At 42.7% G+C, this 19,130-nt stretch overlaps 1 protein-coding gene across 1 annotated transcript in view; it reads right to left on the bottom strand.

Moving 5' to 3' along the window:
* CASQ2 (calsequestrin 2) overlaps window positions 1-19,130 on the bottom strand; it is a 68,854-nt gene that overhangs the window by 36,948 nt on the left and 12,776 nt on the right. Inside the window, exons 2-4 of the mRNA XM_513677.8 lie at window positions 7,887-7,971; window positions 3,781-3,881; window positions 1,271-1,382 (exon numbers count right to left, since the gene is read on the bottom strand). Coding sequence (XP_513677.3) covers window positions 1,271-1,382; window positions 3,781-3,881; window positions 7,887-7,971 — 298 coding nt within the window. The remainder of the gene's footprint in view (window positions 1-1,270; window positions 1,383-3,780; window positions 3,882-7,886; window positions 7,972-19,130) is intronic.

Consider the following 19,130-nt stretch of genomic DNA (forward strand, 5'->3'; position numbering starts at 1 on the left):
CGGGGGAAGACGCCAAGGGTACTGAAAGGTGTGCTCTTTATCCTAACCTTGTTTTGCTTCCCTCTTATCTGCCATCCTGAGCTACATGGATGAAGAGGATAGAGGAATATAAAGATGGAAACAAATTGAGACAGACGAACTGAAAAGGAAGGGGAAGGAGAAGCACCCCAGAGTAGTCAGCACTGATACGGAAATGTACAAACTAAAATAAAATTGCCTAAAGAAGAACTGGGGCAAATCTCCCTGGTTAGCCACCTCCCTCTAGCACATTCATTTTAAGCACTGTAAATGGAGGTTTTAATGAAGCAAATGAAAAGAGGGTTAAGTTGGGGCATGGGAGACAGAAAATGAATGGGTTGTTGATGAGGTGACTAAGGATGCAAGTGGGAAGACTGGTTAAAGAAATGGGTTTGCGAACAATTTCAGAATATTTTGGGGTTCTCAGAAATAGTCATAAGCAGCCCACATTTGTACTTCCTACGTGTATGAATGCTACCAGAGTTATGCTCACCCGCTCTAATGCTGTTCCTCTCTCCAAGGCTGAGATACCAGAAAAAAGCCTACCTCACTGGGGCCATGCTGCCAAAGCAGTTTTAAATATGTACAGTACTCAAGTGCTTACTCCTCCTGGTCCCTTCTGCCTGCTCTTCCTGACTCACCCCCACCACCCTCTCATCCCTATACGGGCTGTAGTGATGTTATCATAGGTTCTGTGTCCACCCAAAACCTGGTCACAAAGCTTTCAAAGGGAATATGTCCAAGGGTGTGGCTGCACTATGACAGGTAGCCTTGGTGGTCAGCTGTGGGCTTGGCCAGCGATTTTTCACATTCTGTAGCCACTGCTAAGCCCATCCCTACCCCAATTTTCCACTCATGCTTTCCAATTGACTGCAAAGCTCTCCAGCTGGTGACCATAGGAGCTACCAATGCCAGGGAGACAGCCCATTGCTTGTCCCATTGTAGGGGAGAATCCGACTGGGAGGTGGGTAGGCAGGAAAAGTGGAGAAGAGCTTTTCTCTTTTTTGTAGAACACTCAGCCTGCTTTAAAGCCGGAGAACCTGGCCCCTCCTTAATATTCTTTCAGCTTTCCTGACTGTTTTGTACAATTTTTGCACATGTACTCCACTGTGTTAGGCTCAGGAAGAATTCTAACTTCTATTCTACCCAGCAAAAGAGGTGCTGAAGACCCATCCTCTTTTGGGGTAACCTGACATACCTTGTTTGGAATCTAGCTTTTAGACTGATCGGCTGGGGTTGGCAGACAACTTACATTCTGAGTCCTCACTCTTGAAAAAGCCAATGAGTTTGATGTAGTCCTCAATGCGTTCGAAAGCTTGGACTTCCAGTTTGCTGCTGATGATCTCCACTGGGTCTTCAATTAGCTGAAATGCCACATGCACATACACACATGTTCAAACAAGAGATTTCCTTCTTCACTGGGGAAACAGAGTGCGTTGGAGGGAAGTTGTAGCGGACTTTGTGGTTGGTGCCTCAAATATCTATTCCATTCTCCCCACAATCCCCCAGTGAGCATACCAGCAGTACCTTCTGAGGAACAGACCTTAACTTAAAGAGTTAAATGATTGGTGGGGGCAACCTATTCCTTTTGCCAGTTTTAGAAAACATTTATTTTTAATTGTAGATTGACAAATTATAGTTTATGTATTTATTGGATGTAAAGTGTTGCTATGATCTATAAATATGTGAAATAATTAAATCAAGCTAATTAACCTATCCATCACCTCAAATACTCATCATTTTTTGTGGTGAGAACATTTGAAATTTACTCTTTTAGTGATTTTGAAATATGTAATACATATTATTCACTATATTCACCACGCTGTACAATATATCTCAAAAAACAAAATCTTACTCCTCCTGTCTAATTGAGGCTTTGCACCTTTTGATCATTATCTCTCCATTCCCACCCCCCCCCCACCCCCATCCAGCTTCTGGCAACTACTCTCTGCTTCTTTGAGTTCTCGTGTTCTAGATTCCACATATAATAAGTGAGAACATGTTGTATTAGTCTTTCTGTGCCTAGCTTATTTCACTTAACATAATGTTCTCCAATTCCATCTGTATAGTTGCAAATGATAGTTCTTTCTTTTTTTTTTAAAGCTGAATAGTATTCCCTTGTGTATGTATAGCACATTTTCTTTTCTTTCTTTTTTTTTTTTTTTGAGATGGAGTCTTGCTCTGTTGCCCAGGCTGGAGTGCAGTGGCACAATCTAGGCTCACTGCAAGCTCCGCCTCCCAGGTTCACGCCATTCTCCTGCCTCAGCCTCCCGAGTAGCTGGGACTACACCCACCACCATGCCCAGCTAATTTTTTTGATTTTTGTATTTTTAGTAGAGATGGGGTTTCACCGTATTAGCCAGGATGGTCTCGATCTCCTGACCTCGTGATCCGCCCACCTTGGCCTCCCAAAGTGGTGGGATTACAGGCATGAGCCACCACGCTCTGCCATGTACCACATTTTTTTTATCCAGTCATCTGCTGATGGACATTTAGGTGGATTTCATAACTTCCCCTGCCAGTTATTGATTCAGGAATGGGCAAGTAACTGGCCCAATAAAGACAGATTTGCTGAAGGCTTTGGGAAAAGTTCTTTACTCTTAAAAGGGCAATGGGAAGTCAAATTTGTTTCTCTATCATGAAATATGAATGAGGAAATGCAATGTATTTGTTCCTACTGCTGGCCATCTTATAGCTAACTTGAGAATAGTCAGCTTGAGGACACAAGCAACTACTGAAAACACAGTTATCTGTGATTTACAGAGAAAAATGGAGGCAGTGTCTGGATTCGATCAAGTCTAAAGTCTCCTCTAACTAGAGCCTTCTACTTAGGTAAGTCAATCACATTGTTTATTGTTTGAAGCAGTTAATCTTATTTCCAAAAGCCTCCCCCTAGCTGATAAAGCTGGGGCAGCACCATGCTGTCCCAGAGTTGTTCTGTCACCCCTCTCAACTTTTTCAGGGCATGTGGGTGTGAGTCAATGAGATGGCCAAGCACAGTGGGTCATGAGATGGCACTTTTTTTGGTAAAAGGTAGCTTCCAACTCACTTCTGACCTTCCCTCTGGTTTTTGACACTGTAGAGAAAGAATGATAGACCACTGGGTACTGGCTGGTAGATAAAGAATCATCGGCATGGATGCTCAACACTAGGTTCTTTATCTGTGCAAGAATACGTGTTCAAAGCATTGAACTTCACAGCAGTTACTGAAAGTGTGAGTTTATCTATGGATGAAATATTTTTATGATGTTTGTTCCTATGTTTGTCTAAGCATATGGATATGAGGCTGTGCTATGTCCACGGCTGAAAAAGTGTGATATTGCGGGGCTGTTTAGCTCTGCCACTTCTCTATGTTGCTCTGAGGGTAGCTAACTCAGGGTGACCTGGCTGATTGGTACTCCCATCCCTCCTCTCTCTTCAGGTGGCTGGTTAGCCCCCTCACTCCCCACATTCCCCAGCTCCTCTTCAGTAGCAGTGGAGCAAAACCAAGGAGATTTCAATAGACATCTATGTATAACTGGTAACAGAATTAGCGTATTACTACTACATGGCCCCCAACAGTTTCTAGGGTGACTTAAAGATCACTTTCCCAGTAGAGTAGACAGTGCAATAATATAGGTGCTCCTTAGTTTTTTGTGAATCCTGAAAAACCTGTCACAGATGAGGCCAGGTTCTCCAGCTTGTCCTTTCTTTGGGGTTCTATCTCTCCCTATATTTGAGCAGAGGCAGCTCCACGCAGGGTCACTGTGTATAAATGCTTACATCCAAGAGGAACTCCACCAAGACATCAGCTGCAAACTCGCCATCGAACTCTATTGTGCGATCACCCTTAAGAATATACAGGCTTCCTTCTTCATCAAAACCTGTAAGAAACAAAGAGGCCCACAGAGAAGGTCATCCTGACCTAGGAAGAGCGATTGTATTGGCTGAGGTCTGGCTCAGGGTTTCTGGGTGACAGTGGGGTCAGGATTAGTGGAACTAGCATTAACCAAAGAAGCAGTTGCCTTGAAATAACACTTTTGAAGAGCTCCTGAAGTGGACATTTCATTGGAAATAGTCCAGAACAATTCCAGCTGGATTTTGACTTAAAAGAAAAGTCTATTCTCCACCCCGCCACTGCTTTAGTTTTCCAAAAATACAGCTGATCCCATGTCATTCTCCTTATCAAAGAATTGTAATGGCCACTGCCCACCTGACTCCTTAGCCTTGCGTTAAAGTCCCTCCAAAATCTGTTTCCAAATCTATCCCTTTCATTCTCCCTTGGGTAGACTTGTACTCCTTTGAGAACTGCTCTCTTGTCCCCTGTGGGACTCCCTTTGCTTCCTGTCCACATGCTTATATGAAAAGGTGAGTAAAGGAAAAGTCACTGAGCATTATTCTCTAGACTTAGTTTTTCTTGTTCTCCCAGCCTGGAATGACCTCCATCTTGGTTAGCTTCTTCAGGTCTCAGCTTAGGATTCATTTTTCTTAAGAAAGGTCACTTCAATCTCACTGAACTCATGCCATTATTGATCTTTGTTCAGCTCAATTTACAGGTCTTCACTATCACAGTGAGTTCTCTGAGGGTAGGATCATTGTCTTCTTGGTATCCCAGTGCCTTGTACAGAGGCTGTGTACATCAGCAACCCATTAATGTATGTGGCCAGGATGGACAGCTTGCTTTCCTGTTCCAGCTGAATCCCACACATCTTCTTTATCCAGTTGGCTGGTAGATGTTGCAAGGACAGGCTCAGCGTCTTCTTATTTTGCTGCCCTTTAGCACCCTTGGTCTGATGTTGTGTACCTTAACAAATGCTTGTTGGAAAAATGCATTTTCCTCCTTAGGAATGTTAAATAAACAAAGCTGGCATTTAGTCCAATTGCATGGCATCCTTAATTCCTTAGATTGTTGTTAAAGTCTATTAGCTGGAGAAAGTTTTCTCCAAATGAACTCTTCTGCAGAACGTCCAGGGACAGGAAAGCTGGACTGCCGCCTGCTGTGTCCCAAGGCATGCATGAGGTATAAGCAGCCTCTGGCACATGGGCGGGAAATGGTAGAGGCACCATTTGTAAATCAAAAGGAGCAATGTGCCAGGTATTCTTTTTGTTTGTTTGTTTTTTGAGACAAGGTTTCCCTTTGTCACCCAGGCTGGAGTGCAGGGCCATGATCATGGCTCCTGCCTCAGCCTCCTGAATAGCTGAGACTACAGGCATGTGCTATGATGCTGGCTAATTTTTCATATATAAGTATATATGAAAAATTATATATTTTTATATATGAAAAATTATACTATGTATGTATATTACAAGCATGAGACACCGTGTCTGGCCCTGCCAGATTTTCTTGATATCAATGATGGCCAATCTCAAAAGGTGCCCTAGGGAACATTGGCCAGTGTCCTGCTGTTGGATTTTGTCTTGAGCAAAACCACAGTAAGAAGACTACTGTAATTGTTCAGGCACAACTTGATAGAGGCCAAAATAAGGCAAATGGAAAAGAAATGAAGATGAAGGAGCAGGTTCACAAAATACCTCCACTCTCCTATAAACCCCCAGGGATCAAATAACCAGAAGGAACCTGCCCCAACTCCTCCAAACTGAGCTTGTTTCAGTGTATCAAGCCCCATCATATTCTTTGCTAGTCTATTTTTATGTATACTTGCCCAGCTTGTCCACCCAAAATTTTTAGATCACTGGGACACTAGTATTTTTCCCTAACTAAATTTGCTGGAAATTCTCCCAAATGCAACTTCTCATTAAACCAATGGGAAGGCAGAAGAGGAATCAAGAGACTGCTGGGGGAGGAGACAGAACTCATTAAACTGTTTGTTTGTTTGTTTGTTTGTTTGTTTGTTTGTTTTGAGATGGAGTCTCGCTCTGTCGCCCAGGCTGGAGTGCAGTGGTGCGATCTCGGCTCACTGCAAGCTCTGCCTCCCAGGTTCACGCCATTCTCCTGCCTCAGCCTCCCGAGTAGTGGGACTACAGGCACCCGCCACCATGCCCGGCTAATTTGTTTGTATTTTTAGTAGAGACGGGGTTTCACTGTGTTAGCCAGGATGGTCTCGATCTCCTGACCTTGTGATCCGCCTGCCTTGGCCTCCCAAAGTGCTGGGTTTACACTGTGCTCAGCCATTAAACTGTTTTTGACTCTAGGGAAAGAGTTTAACATATTTTGCTCCCATACTCAAGGGAGAAAAATATCCCTCAATGTGTCTCCAGGGAAAGAGACATCCCAAGCATTCTATTTATTTATTTATTTATTTATTTATTTATTTATTTATTCATTCATTCATTCATTCATTCATTTATTTTGAGGCAGAATCTCACTTTGTTGCCCAGGCTGGAGTGCAGTGGCACAATCATGCAGGCAGAAGTCACGGCAATCTTGATCTCCCTGGCTCAAGCCATTCTCTCATCCCAGCCTCCCAAGTAGCTGGCACTACAGGCACATGCCACCATGCCCAGCTAATTTTTAAATTTTTTGTAGAGATGAGGTTTTTCTATGTTGCCCAAGCTGGTCTCAAACTCCTGGGCTCAAGCAATCCTCTGCCCTTGGCCTCCCAAAGTGCCCAGACATTCTTAATAACTCATTATCATTGTATAGTCCTAAATAGTTTCCTATAATTTAAATCTTTTTTTAAAAAAAGACTGGTCTTCTTGAAAATAAAACAGAAAACAGTTGTCTGTAATTTTCCAGGATAACGGACTTTTATGTACCTGAAGGTATTCACTGAGCCACCACTAATCTTTTTTTTTTTTTTTCTGTACTTACTACTCCAAATCCAATTAACCTTTCTTCAAAGATCCTGTTTTATAACCCGCTATTTTTTTTAATAGCCATTCTTCACTGGTCATGCAGAAAAAGCCAAATGGGCAGTACATGTGTGTCAGTGTTTGAAAATCAGAGGAGCGGGCCGGGAGCTATGGCTCACGCCTGTAATCCCACCATTTTGGGAGGCTGAGGCAGGCAGATCATTCAAGATCAAGAGTTCAACACCAGCCTGGCCAACATGGTGAAACCCTGTCTCTCCTAAAAATACAAAAAAAAAATGAACTGAGCGTGGTGGCGTGTGACTGTGATCTCAGCTACTCAAGAGGCTGAGGCACAAGAATCGCTTGAATCCAGGAGGCAGAGGTTGCAGTGAGCTGAAATCACATCACGGCACTCCAGCCTGGGTGACAGTGAGAACCTGTCTCAAAAAAAAAAAAAAAAAAAAAGAAAAAAAGAAAAGAAAAAGAAAACCAGAGGAACTACCTACATTCTCTCTCTTTGGGATTACAGGGTTGTGAATCCTAAAGTGCACTGCACTTAAGTGTGACATATCGACACTAGAGAGTACAACTTCCATGTGCGGGTCACTTAACCATACCTCACCTATGTCCTCCCCTCTCATTCTTGGTGATAATGCCCAACTGGGGTTTAGCCTTAAATTTGAAAAGCACTGTTACCCTGGCATTATTACTATTAATGCTGTCTTTTGTTGGCTGCTTCAGCCGCAAGGCAACGAAATAATACATGATGAAAGAAGAGAATTTTTAACTCTCTCAGAGAGATCACCACAGTGGTGAGATAAGAGAAGCTGGACTTTTAGCTTGCTTTAGAAGCTGAAAATAAAAGCTTGACTCTTTAGCATCAATTTCTCCAGGAAGAAACCCTCTTCATTGTACTGATACAACAATCTCTTACATGATTAATGTGAAACCATTCAATTCAGGCCTATATTTACTTTTGTGAAACTCTTCTCCAACCAAAGATGAAGGTATGCAGGATCATTTTATATATTTTAAAAGATAGTCGGCTTATGCAAGAATAATTGCAACTGTACTTTTCCTTTTGCAAGACACATTCGTTTCTTTCCCACATACAGTATCTCAAAAATCACACTTACCCAGTTTCTTGGCAAGCTTGGCTTCTTTCTTGGCATCCACCATCACAAAGCCTATAGCTTTATGTTCAAGGACCTGGGCCACAAGCTGAAGAAACAAATGGAAAGATGAGTGTGCTAAGGGCAGAAAGATGGTAGAAAATATTACAGGATTACTATCCTCATGTATCAATGGAAGGGTTTCCTCTATACTTTCTGTTACTATGTGACCAAGTTGAGCAGCAGCAAAGGAAACGTATTCTTGTCCCCTCAGGGGAAGGATGATTCAGGAGAATGCTGAGAATCAAGGAGGGAAAATCTGAGGAGCAGACCTAAGACAGAAAATTTGGAAGAATATATCCACTGTCACATACCAGTTTCTGCCCTTGGAGTAGATAAAACCTGGATTGGGGGAAAGAAGAATCAGGAAGGAAGCATGGGTGCCTGACAAGGGGCCCTGAGCCCTTCTCTAGCTGCCAGATGTACCTGGGGCAGAGTGGGAACACAAGAGGACCTAAGAATAAAGGAGGCCTATGTCCTCAATATCCAAGCATTGCCCTCAATTCCCCCACTCCTGGGCTTGTGAAGTAGGAATGCCCGTTGGGTGAATAGACCTGAGATGTCTTCTTAAGGTTCCCTGAAGCACACTGAGACTAGTAGAGTATCGGGGGTCAGGGGTTCGGCTCCAAAGGCCAAGAGTATGCAGCAGTGTCCTAGATGGACAGATAGCTGAAAACTTCTCTGGGTAGACACCAGCATAGATGATGACACCAAGCACAAGATTGGCATTATGTTAAGCTTCCTGCAATGCAGATATGAGCAAGTAGGGAATACTTGCTTACTTCAGGACTGAGACCTAATTCTTGCCATCTGTTTGAACAGGGACTTGAAACAGAAACAAAATGGAGATGCTACCAGAGAGATCATGAAATATTAATACTACTTTTTTAAGTTAAACTTAAAAAAAAGATAATTGTGGATTAACATGCAGTTGTGAGAAATAATACAGAGAGATATCTTGTACATTTTACCCAGTTTCCTCAACAGTAACATCTTGCAAAACGGAGGTACGATGTTACAAATTGGATATTGACATTGATACAGTTAAGATACAGAACATTTCCACCACCACAAGGATCGCTCTGTTGTCCTTCATGGTCACACCCACTGGTTCGTGTCCCTATCCCCTCTTTTACCCTAGGCAACCACTAATTTGTTGTCCATTCCTATAATTTTGTCATTTCAAGAATGTTATGTAAATGGAATTATATAGTATGTAACCTTTTCAGACTGACTTTTTTCACTCAGCATAATTATGTAGAGATTTGTCTAGGTTGTTGCATGTATCAATACGCTGGGTTTTTTTTTTATTGCTGAGTAGAATGTATGGTATGAATGTACCATAGTTTGTTTAATCATTCACTCATTAAAGGATATGTGGGTTGTTCCCAGTGATTGGCTAGTATGAATACAGCTGCTATAAAGTTTAGTGTATAGGTTTTTGAGTTAAATATTAGTCTTAATTTCTCTGAGATAAATGTCTAATAGTACAATTGCTGGGTTGTATGGTAGTTACATGTTTAGTTTTTAAAGAAGCTGCCAAAATATTTTTCAGAGTAGCTGTATTGTTTTACCTTCCCATGAGCAAGGTATGAATAATCCAGTTTTTCCATGTCTTTGTCAGGACTTCGTAGCATAACCATTTTTCATTTTAGTCATTTTGACGGGTATGTAGTGCTATCTCATTGTGGTTTTAATTTGCATTTTCCTAATGGCTAACGATGTTGAGCATTTTTAAATGTGCTGATTTGCCATGTGTATGTTCTCTACTATGAAATGCCTGTTCACATCTTTTGCTCATTTTTAAACTGGATTGCTTTTTGGCTGTTGAATTTTGAGAGTTTTTTTAAATACCAGTCCTTTTTCAGATATATGGTTTACAAGCATTTTTTTTACTCTGTATGTGTGTTATTTCATCTTCTTTTTTTATTTGACAAATAATAATTGTACATATCCATAGGGTAGACAGTGATGTTTTGATTCATATAATGTATAGTGATCAGATCAGGGTAATTAGCATACCTGTCATTTCAAATATTTATCACTTTTTTGGGTTGAGAACATTCAATATCCTAATCATTTCATCTTCTTAATAGGATCTTTCACAGAACAAAAATTTTCAATTTTGCTGAAGTCCAGTTGATCACTTTTTTCATTCATGGATTGTACTTTTGATGTTAAGTCCAAGAACTCTTTGTCTAGCCGCAGATCCTGAATTCTCCTATTTTTTCTAAAAATTTTATAGTTTTTCATTTTACATTTAAGTTCGTGATTCACTTTGATAAAATTTAAGATAGGTTGAGGTTCGTTTTTCTTTTTTTGCCAATAGATGTCCGACTGTTCCAATATTTTTTGGTGAAAAGGCTGTCTTTCATCCATTCAATTGCTTTTGTACCTTTGTCAAAAATCAGTTGGCATATTCATGTGGGTCTCTTTGTGGTTTCTCGATTCTGTTCCATTGCTCTATATGTCTGTTCGTCTGCCAACACCACATAGTCTTGACTGCAGTAGCTAGGATCAAGTATATCTGAAAGCAGGTAGATTATCTCTTTTCACTTTATTCTTTATTTTTCTAAATTGTTTTAACTATCCTAGTCCTTTAGCATTTTTGTATAAACTTCAGAATAATCTTGTTTATACATACAAAAAAATATTCCTAGAATTTTGATAGGAATTGCATTAAATCTGTGTATAAACTTGGGGAGAGTGACATATTTAGTATGTTGAGTCTTCCAATTCATGAATATGGTATGTCTCCATTTATTTGATCTTCTTCGGTTTCTTTCATCAGCATTGCATAGTTTTCAGCCTACAAGTCTGGCACACATTTTGTTAGATTTATATCTAATCAGTTAAATTATTTCAGCTACTGTAAGTTGTATTGTATTTTTAATTTTCATGTCCATGTGTTTATTGCAAGTATATAGATATACAATTAATTTGTTAATGTTAATGCTAAACTCACTTATTAGTTCTAAGAGGTTTTTGTTTTGTAGATTCCTTGGGATTTTTCTAGGTAGACAATTTTGTCACCTGCTAATAATTTCTTCCTTTTTCTGCATGCCATTTTATTTCTTTATGTTTTCTTACTGCACTGGTGAGAACTTCTAGCACTATTTTGAATAAGAGTGATAAGAATGTCTTGTTTTCTTAAATTTTTTGTTTGTTTCCCATTCTTAGAGGTTTGTTCATTTTTCCTTTCAGTTCTATCAGTTTTTGCTTTTTGTACTTTGCAGTTCTATTGTTTGGTCCAGACACATTTAGGATTTATTGTCTTCTTGATGGTTTGACCCTGGATCTGTTTGGCTCTATAACTCATACTATAAATCCCTCTACTTTCTTTTCTATGTTTGTTTCTTTCATATCTTCTTCATTTTTATGTCTTCCTTTCATTGTTCCTAGAATCTGTGTCTTCTCCTTCAGAGTTCCTCTTCTGAATATCTTGAGGTTTTTCTTTGCATATTTATTCTTCCCTCCCAGACCTTTTCATCTGTTCCCAGCCTCTTTCTTTCTCTCTGGCTTCTAACCGTTTCCCTTATTCGAAGAGCAAGGATTGTGAGCAGAAGCACCAAGAGCAGCTCCGAGGAATACCTCTGGTGGTTGGGGACTGAGGGGTGGGAGTGGAATGGCAGGTAACAAATAAGCCTACCCCCACCCCCACCCCTCATTCAGCTTTCTCTTATTTCTTTTATTTTGGCTGTAACTAGGCAACACTTAGGATGAAAGGCATCATCAGTGTTTATGTATGACTCATCTTGAGATTTTCTGCAGTGCCTAAACAAAAAACTTTTCTGCAAGTCACTTGGCTTCACTCTATTGCATTTAATCTGTTAGACAAGGCCATTTTTTAATGACTTTTCTGGTTTCCAGCATAAGCCCCTGTGTTCTATTTAGTGCTGTCAAAATCTTAAGTTAAATGTTCCCTTGTATATCACTCAGAGTCAGTAATGATGGGACCTAATGGCTTTGTGGTATAGTAAGTTTCCTTACTCCTAGTACGTGAGCCTCTGACAGTGGTTCTTAAACTTCAGTGTGCATAAGAATCACCCAGGGACTGAAGTGGGGCTTCCTGGGCCTCAGCACAATACAGTAGAAAATAGACCTGGGTGGGGCTCAGGAATCTACGTTTTTATAAACCACACTACCACACCCCATTATTCTAATACAGCAGATCTCAAGCCAGACTCTGAAAAACACTGCTATAAATGGTTGTCAGCACATCCAAAGTGATATGACACAGTGCTCTTCTAACTGCTGGGCTCTTTAAGCCCCTGTCTCTACCTTTGGCATAGGAGAGATGTATTAATAATAGTAAGAATAACCAATGACATAAAATAAGAAGTTAACTCTGAGAATTAAACAGAGAACTTAACTCTGATCTCTCCTAGGTATGCACTACCATGTTTTATTTGGTTTTAGGTAGATCCAAATGTGTGCCTCTCGTAGGCATGTAAAGCATGGCCTTCTGGTTATCTTATGGATATTTATATGTGATTTTTGAAGATCTATGAGTGGGAGGTGCTATCTCAAATGAACTCGATTCTTTTTTCCTGATTCCCTGGTTAACTAAATACAGCCAATCACTGTCCTGTGCCATAGATGGAGAGACAGAGCAGGCAATAACACATGGGCCAGGATCCCATGCCTAACTGAGACTTTCCCACCTCCTCTTTGGCACCCTTAGGCAATATTCCTCCAGAATTCCCATCACTCTTGCCTCCCATGCTGATAAGACCCAAAACTTGCCCACTGGAGTTCTGTGATCACTGCCGTCAGTCCTAGCAAGTCTCCTTCATGGGAGCCAAGGGTGCCAGGTAGGTGACTCCTGACATGGCAGGCAGGAGCCTCTGCTGGGCCAGTGGGGCAGGCAGGAGTCTGTCTACCTCTCACATTTGGCTTGACCTTGCCTCCACCTTTGCTTTGGCCCTAAATCTGCAGCTCACACGTTCCCTTCTCTCCTGCAGCCTAGTCTCACTGCATTCTCAGGTTGCTACCAGTCCTGGCCACCCTTGGCTGCAGAGCGCAGTTCCAGGTTCATCTTTCACCCCTTTTTCCTCTCTGGAACTCAAAAAGCCCCTCACAAGGGCACAGTACTCTGGCACTTATTGTGTAATCATTAGAGTTGTGTATAGTCTCTACATTGTGACTCTTTCCTCCATAAGAAGAAGGAGCCTGTTTTGTGCTTCTTTTGTATCTTGCAGTTTCTTGGAGACACTCAGCATACTTGTGGATGAATGGGTGGATTGGTCCAAGTACTTCACAAGTTCAAGGGCCTTGTGAGCCAAGGAGTTAGAAGCAATTGCCATCAAATACAGTAACAAAGAGTTACATATGTGAGAAAAAAAGGTAGAGTCAATATATCTCCTAAATTCCCAGAAAACTAGTACAGACTTTTCAGATAGGATTGCAATTTTCTCCTGTTGACATACAACTGTTTCTCTGCTGGTTTTGTTTGTTTGGTTAGTTACCTCCCAGGTAGTCCATCCTAGTGAATGGGGTTGTCTCTTAACGGTTGGTTATATGCAGCCTCTGGGCATTGGTCAGTGCTCATTCTTTCTAGAAACATTAGGATTTGCTTTAACCATTGCTGATTCTTTTAAGTACAAAAAAATATTTTTTAAAAGTTCTTTTAAGGTCCTTAAGGTTTTGTTCTGTTTTGTTTTGGGATTTGGTCTCACTCCTTTGCCCAGGCTGCAGTGCAGTGGCACAATCACGGCTCACTGAAGCCTTGACCTCCCAGATTGAAGCAATCCTCCCACCTCAGTCCCCTGAGTAGCTGGGACTACAGGCCTGCACCACCACACTTGGCTAATTGTCTAAGTTTTGTCGAGACAGGGTCTTGCTTTGTTGCCAGGGCTAGTCTTGAGCTCCTGGGCTCAATAATCCTCCCACTTTGGCCTCCCAAAATGTTGGGATTACAGCCATGAGCCACCGCGCCCAGCCTAAAAATTCTATTTAAATAATATGCGTAATTCAATAGGAAAGAAGTGGATATTTATAATATAGCTTTACTCTTGTTAAAAGATTGTATCCTGTAGGTATATATCGCACCACTGTTACCCTGTAATGACAGGGTGGATCCAAGTAGATCTCATCTTCGAATGAATAAATGACTCATGGATACTATGTCCCAATTGTTAAGTGCACAGGGCTTGGAATCAGAGACCCGGATTTTTGACTTGTCCACAAGCCTGTGCTGTGACTCCAGTGTAAAAAGTGGACAATACCAATATCTATTCAATGGGACTGTTTTGATGATTAACTGAAATAATGCATGTAAAGTGCTTGGCACAGTTCTTGGCATGCAGTAAGTGCTTAGTAAACATTAGATTTTCTTCTTAATATTATGACAGCTGGCTAGGGTTCTGGATTTTGTGCCAATTCAAAAATGCCATAGTGTAAAGTGTTATAATGGAAAGAGAACGATTATTAATTGAGAAACTACTGTGTTAACAAAAATGTGTAAGACACATGTCAGCTCCAAGGACCTTGTGATTTAAGGAGGTAGGAAATTCATTTAAAAAAACAGCTCTAGGGCCGGGCACGGTGGCTCACGCCTGTAATCCCAGCACTTTGGGAGGCCGAGGCAGGCGGATCACAAGGTCAGGAGATAGAGACCATCCTGGCTAACACGGTGAAACACCATCTCTGCTAAAAAAATACAAAAGAATTAGCCGGGCGTGGTGGCAGGAGCCTGTAGTCCCAGCTACTCGGGAGGCTGAGGTAGGAGAATGGTGTGAACCCTGGAGGTGGAGCTTGCAGTGAGCCGAGATTGCGCCACTGCACTCCAGCCTGGGCAACAGAGTGAGACTCCGCTTAAAAAAAAAAAATAGCTCTAGGTGCTACAGGAATAGGACAAAAAAATAAGAGCTGTGGAGACTTAGAGAGTTTGTGGGCTGGGAGGTCAAATCCTGCAGAGCCCAGTGGGCTGTGATGAATACTGTGGATTAAATTTCCATGCACTCAGGATGAACCTAAATCCCTAACATGGCCAAGAATGTCCTGCACTCTTTGTCCCACCTGTCTTTCCAGCCTCATCTGGGGTCACTCTATTTCCTACTTAATACAATTGTCTTCAGCTCCTCAAAACATCAAGCTTATTCCTGGCTCAGGTGTTTGCACAGGATCACCTCCTTCAGCTGTCCTCTCAAGCCCTAGGCCAGTTGAAGCTTCAGCTTCTTGCAGGGATACCTTGTTCTAATTCACACAAAGCCACCAACACATACTCTGCTTCTACACACACCCCTCACTCCAAATAGAATTCCTTTTCCCCGACTGTTTGCTGGTTTCTACTTTCCTTGAAGTCTACATTTAAACGTCAGTTCCTCAAAAGGCATTCCCTGACTCCCAATCTCAATTTTTCCCTTTTTACCCTTGATCATCACACCCCATGCTTTTCCTTTGCAACCATTTCACAGTTGCAAGTGCACATTAATTTATATGATTCTTTGTCTAGCAATTGTCCATGCTGTAGCCTGTAAGCTCTATGTCCATGTCTGTTTTTCTCCCATGCTATCTCCAGCACCTAGCATAATACCTGAAGAGATTAGATCTCAAAAATAAAAAATAAAAACAAATAAAACAGTAGTTTCTTCAGTAAATGAATGAATGAAGAGGGAGGCTGTTTAGAAAAGGGGAGGCCAGCTAGAACTTGGAGGAGGAGTGTGTGGATAGGCGGAGGGGGCTGCAAGGGCATCCCAGGAGGAAGAAATGGTATAAGAAAAGGTTTGCAGGTGGGAATGTGCAGGGGTGTGCAGGAGAACAGGCTGACCTGCTTGAACAGTGGGCTTATTTGGGGTGCTGAAAGAAGTCCTGTGTTAAAATCACATTAGAAAAAAAGGGTGAAGGACTTAACTACTAGGACTGGAAGCTCTGATTTGGGGATCGTCTGAGTAGAAGAGTAATATGACTAAGTTGTGTTTGGCAAGAGTGGATCTGAGTGCATAGAGCAGACAGAAAGGAGAGTGGAAAGGAAAGGCCACCAGTTGGGAGGCTGATGTCCTAGTCTGTGTGAGAGATGTCTCTGATCTCAGACCAAGACAGTGTCAGTGGGAGAAAAAGTGACACGTGCAGGTGGTGCTACAAGTTGAGAATCAGTCAGACCTGGTAAGTCTTCCTTGGTTTTGGAGAGAAAAGGGAGAGAGATCAAAGAAGAGGGAGGAGGCAAAATAGTTTGAGGGTCTCCCATGAGGAAACGAAGTGCAGGACACACAGTGATGGCAGGAGGGCATGACAGAACTGGGGAAGCTTCTCAGCATGGATTCAGACCCAGAGAGTTCACAGTCACGGCAGTCCAGCCCAGACCCGGAGGTGCTGATCTAGGGCTCAGGGGAGAGGTCCCGCGTGAGAGGTCAAGGCTTGAGGACAGGTGACATCTTTGGGAGATGAGTATGAGAGAAAGCCACAGGGTCAAGGGCTGGCTGTCTCAGAAGGAAGAGAAAGAAGCCTACCCTGGAGGCAAAGCGGAGCTATGGGAGAAGTGCGGGGAGAGAAAGGATCCTGGTGTAGTGACTCCAGAGTCACAAAGGAGCGGGTGGTCATATCAAATGTTGCAGGGAGTCAAGGAGGGGTAGGACCCCCATGAGGCCTCTCATCTCAGGACTGGTAAGTCACGGGTGACCTTTTAGAGAAGAGCTGAGACAGAAGCCAAAGCACTGGGAGTTAAACTGCTGGGTGGGTGGCAAGGACATGTTAGAGCAGGTGTGGCTCGCTTATTCAAGGTGTCACACAGAAGCGAGAGGGGCGCCCTGTGCTGCGTGACTGCCCCTGGGGCTCCCAGGGCAGCACATCCAATACCTCCATAAAGACCCCACCCAATCCAGTCTCTTCATAGGACTTACCAGCTCTAACCCAGGGAAAGACAAGAAGAAAGTTACATTTGTACCATTTCCCAAGAACTGTCTTTGTAGAGGAGAAAGACTAATTTACTACACAGTCAGAGGGAAGGTGGGGAGGTGGAGGGTCATAAAGAAAAAGGAGGTGGTTGCTTGTTGAAGGGAGGTGGGTGGGGATTACTTTCTGCAGGGCCAAGAATCTGAAAAAAAAGTTGAGCCTCGGGGAAAATGTCACAGATCTCTGCTCCAAGTGAATGTCCCTCAGACCAGTCATTAAAAACACCCTGGCTGTAACCCTGCTCTTTTCATGTAAGCCAAGAGCCAAACGGCTGTTTGTACCCACTGTCCCTCATGCCATCTGGCAACATGTCAAGCAATTCAACAACTGTGTGTCCTTCCCTGAAACCAGAGAGCTGACGTTTCTCTCCGGTAATCTCCTGTCACTTTCTGCCGCCCTCAAAGTAGGCCTGAGCTATGTATAGCTGGGCAGTTGGCATGTGATGTGTTCACGAAGGAGGCTGGCTCAATGAAGGGACAGCTATTTTATGGGATTCAAGCGAGTATCGGGGGCCTCTTTAGGGCTGGAATAGGTGGCCTCTGAAAGAGCCTTCGGGGAGAGAGAGGCTGTTGATTGTTTTTATTGGCATTTTGGACTATCACGTTGGTCAATGCCAAGGAAAAGACCCAAGGGAAGATGCTATGTATTTTTTCCACCCTACAATTCTGAGAGGCTATATAACAACAACAATTTTTAAAAAAAGCACTTACTGGGTGTTTACTATATGCCAGCTATTGCTCCAACTGCCTTACAAGAATTATCTTATTGAATCTCTACAAAACCCTCATGAGGTAGAGGCTTGCAGATGAGAAAATAGAGGCACAGAGTGGTTAACCAACTTGCCTGGGGACACACAGAGCTTAAGTGACCCAGCTAGGATCTCAACCCTGACACTCTGGCTCCAGAGCCCAAACTTTCATCTGTTACCTTTTGTTCCTATACCTGGACCTCTGAGGGACCTGGGCCCAAATCCTGGCTTTGCAACTTACCAGCTGTGAGACTCTGGGCAAGTCACAACTTAACTGATCTTCAATTTCCTTATGAGATCCAATCTCACAGGAGTATCATGTATACAAGGACGTAGTGAAAGTTCCCTACCAATTAACTACAGGGCAAACCCCACTACACTAAGTCAGTGGTTTTAGAACCTGGGTGCACATCAGCATTCCCTGGAGGGTCAGCCAGTAAAAAGAGATTGCTGGGCCCACCCCAGAGTTTCTGATTCAGCAGGTCTGGGATGGGACCCAAGAATTTGCATTTCTGCCAGGGTCCCAGGTGCTGCGGAGGCTGCCGGTCTTGGGCCCACACATTGAGAGCTGTGGCTCTTCCAGCCTCTAACACAAAATCACAATCTTTTATTGCGTAGCATTTTGCCATGTCCAAACTGACAGAATGAGGGAAGCTGTCCCTGAAGGCCAGGTTTGTTTTGTTTTATCTAAAAATATTATTGCAATGGAATTTTTAAAGAGTGAATTTGACTGACGTGGGGCAAGGCCATGCCCTTTACCAATTTTTCTCAACAGAATTCTGTGCCCCAGAGCCTGTGAAAATGCAGTCTGGAAGCCCAGGCCCTGACCTCCTCTGGTAGTCCCTCCCTCAAACTCTCCTTGGGAAAAAGTTTCACATGCTACTTAGTGCTTTCTGGAGCCAGAGAGATCATCCCTTTTTAAACTAACCTTCAGAGGAGGTTGGTATACCTCATTTTAAAAAGGGGGTGGGGTGCTTCCTCTCATGGAGAGGCCTCATGAATGTAAAATAATGACTGAACGAAGAGATCCTTGACTTATTGCTTCCACAGTGCAATAAGCAGAAGAGGAACCTGTTCCTGCTTGGCTGAACTTTCTGAAATGTCTGACTAGTGTTTATTTTGATAGCATCTGCTAATGACAGCAAATGCCATGGATAACTAACTTGAGTGGAGAGTGGGAGTTTTCAATGCGCTTTCACATACACAATGATTTCAGGAGCAGCCCTTCACTGAGCACCAAGCGTGTGCCCATCACTTCACACATGTTACCTGTTTTGTCTTATTAAAATCTCTATGAGGAGAGTACTGTGGCTTAGATTTTATAAAGGAAGCACTCAGCCTTGAGGAGCTAAGTGACCTGCCTGCAGTCACACAGCTAGTGCAAGGACTCAATCCCAGCTGGCTCTAACTCCAAAGCCTGTGCATCTCACACTGCTAGGTGCTACTGCCAATAGTCGTTTATGTGTTGCATTGTTGCATTCACTTCTTCTTCTGTGTCTGGAGGATGCTTCACTCCCTTCATAAATCAGAGGTGTGTGGTTGGGCTAACAGTTAGATATCCAAGGCCA

This window comes from Pan troglodytes, chromosome 1, assembly GCF_028858775.2.
Source record: "Pan troglodytes isolate AG18354 chromosome 1, NHGRI_mPanTro3-v2.0_pri, whole genome shotgun sequence".
In the NCBI taxonomy this organism is placed as follows: domain Eukaryota; kingdom Metazoa; phylum Chordata; class Mammalia; order Primates; family Hominidae; genus Pan; species Pan troglodytes.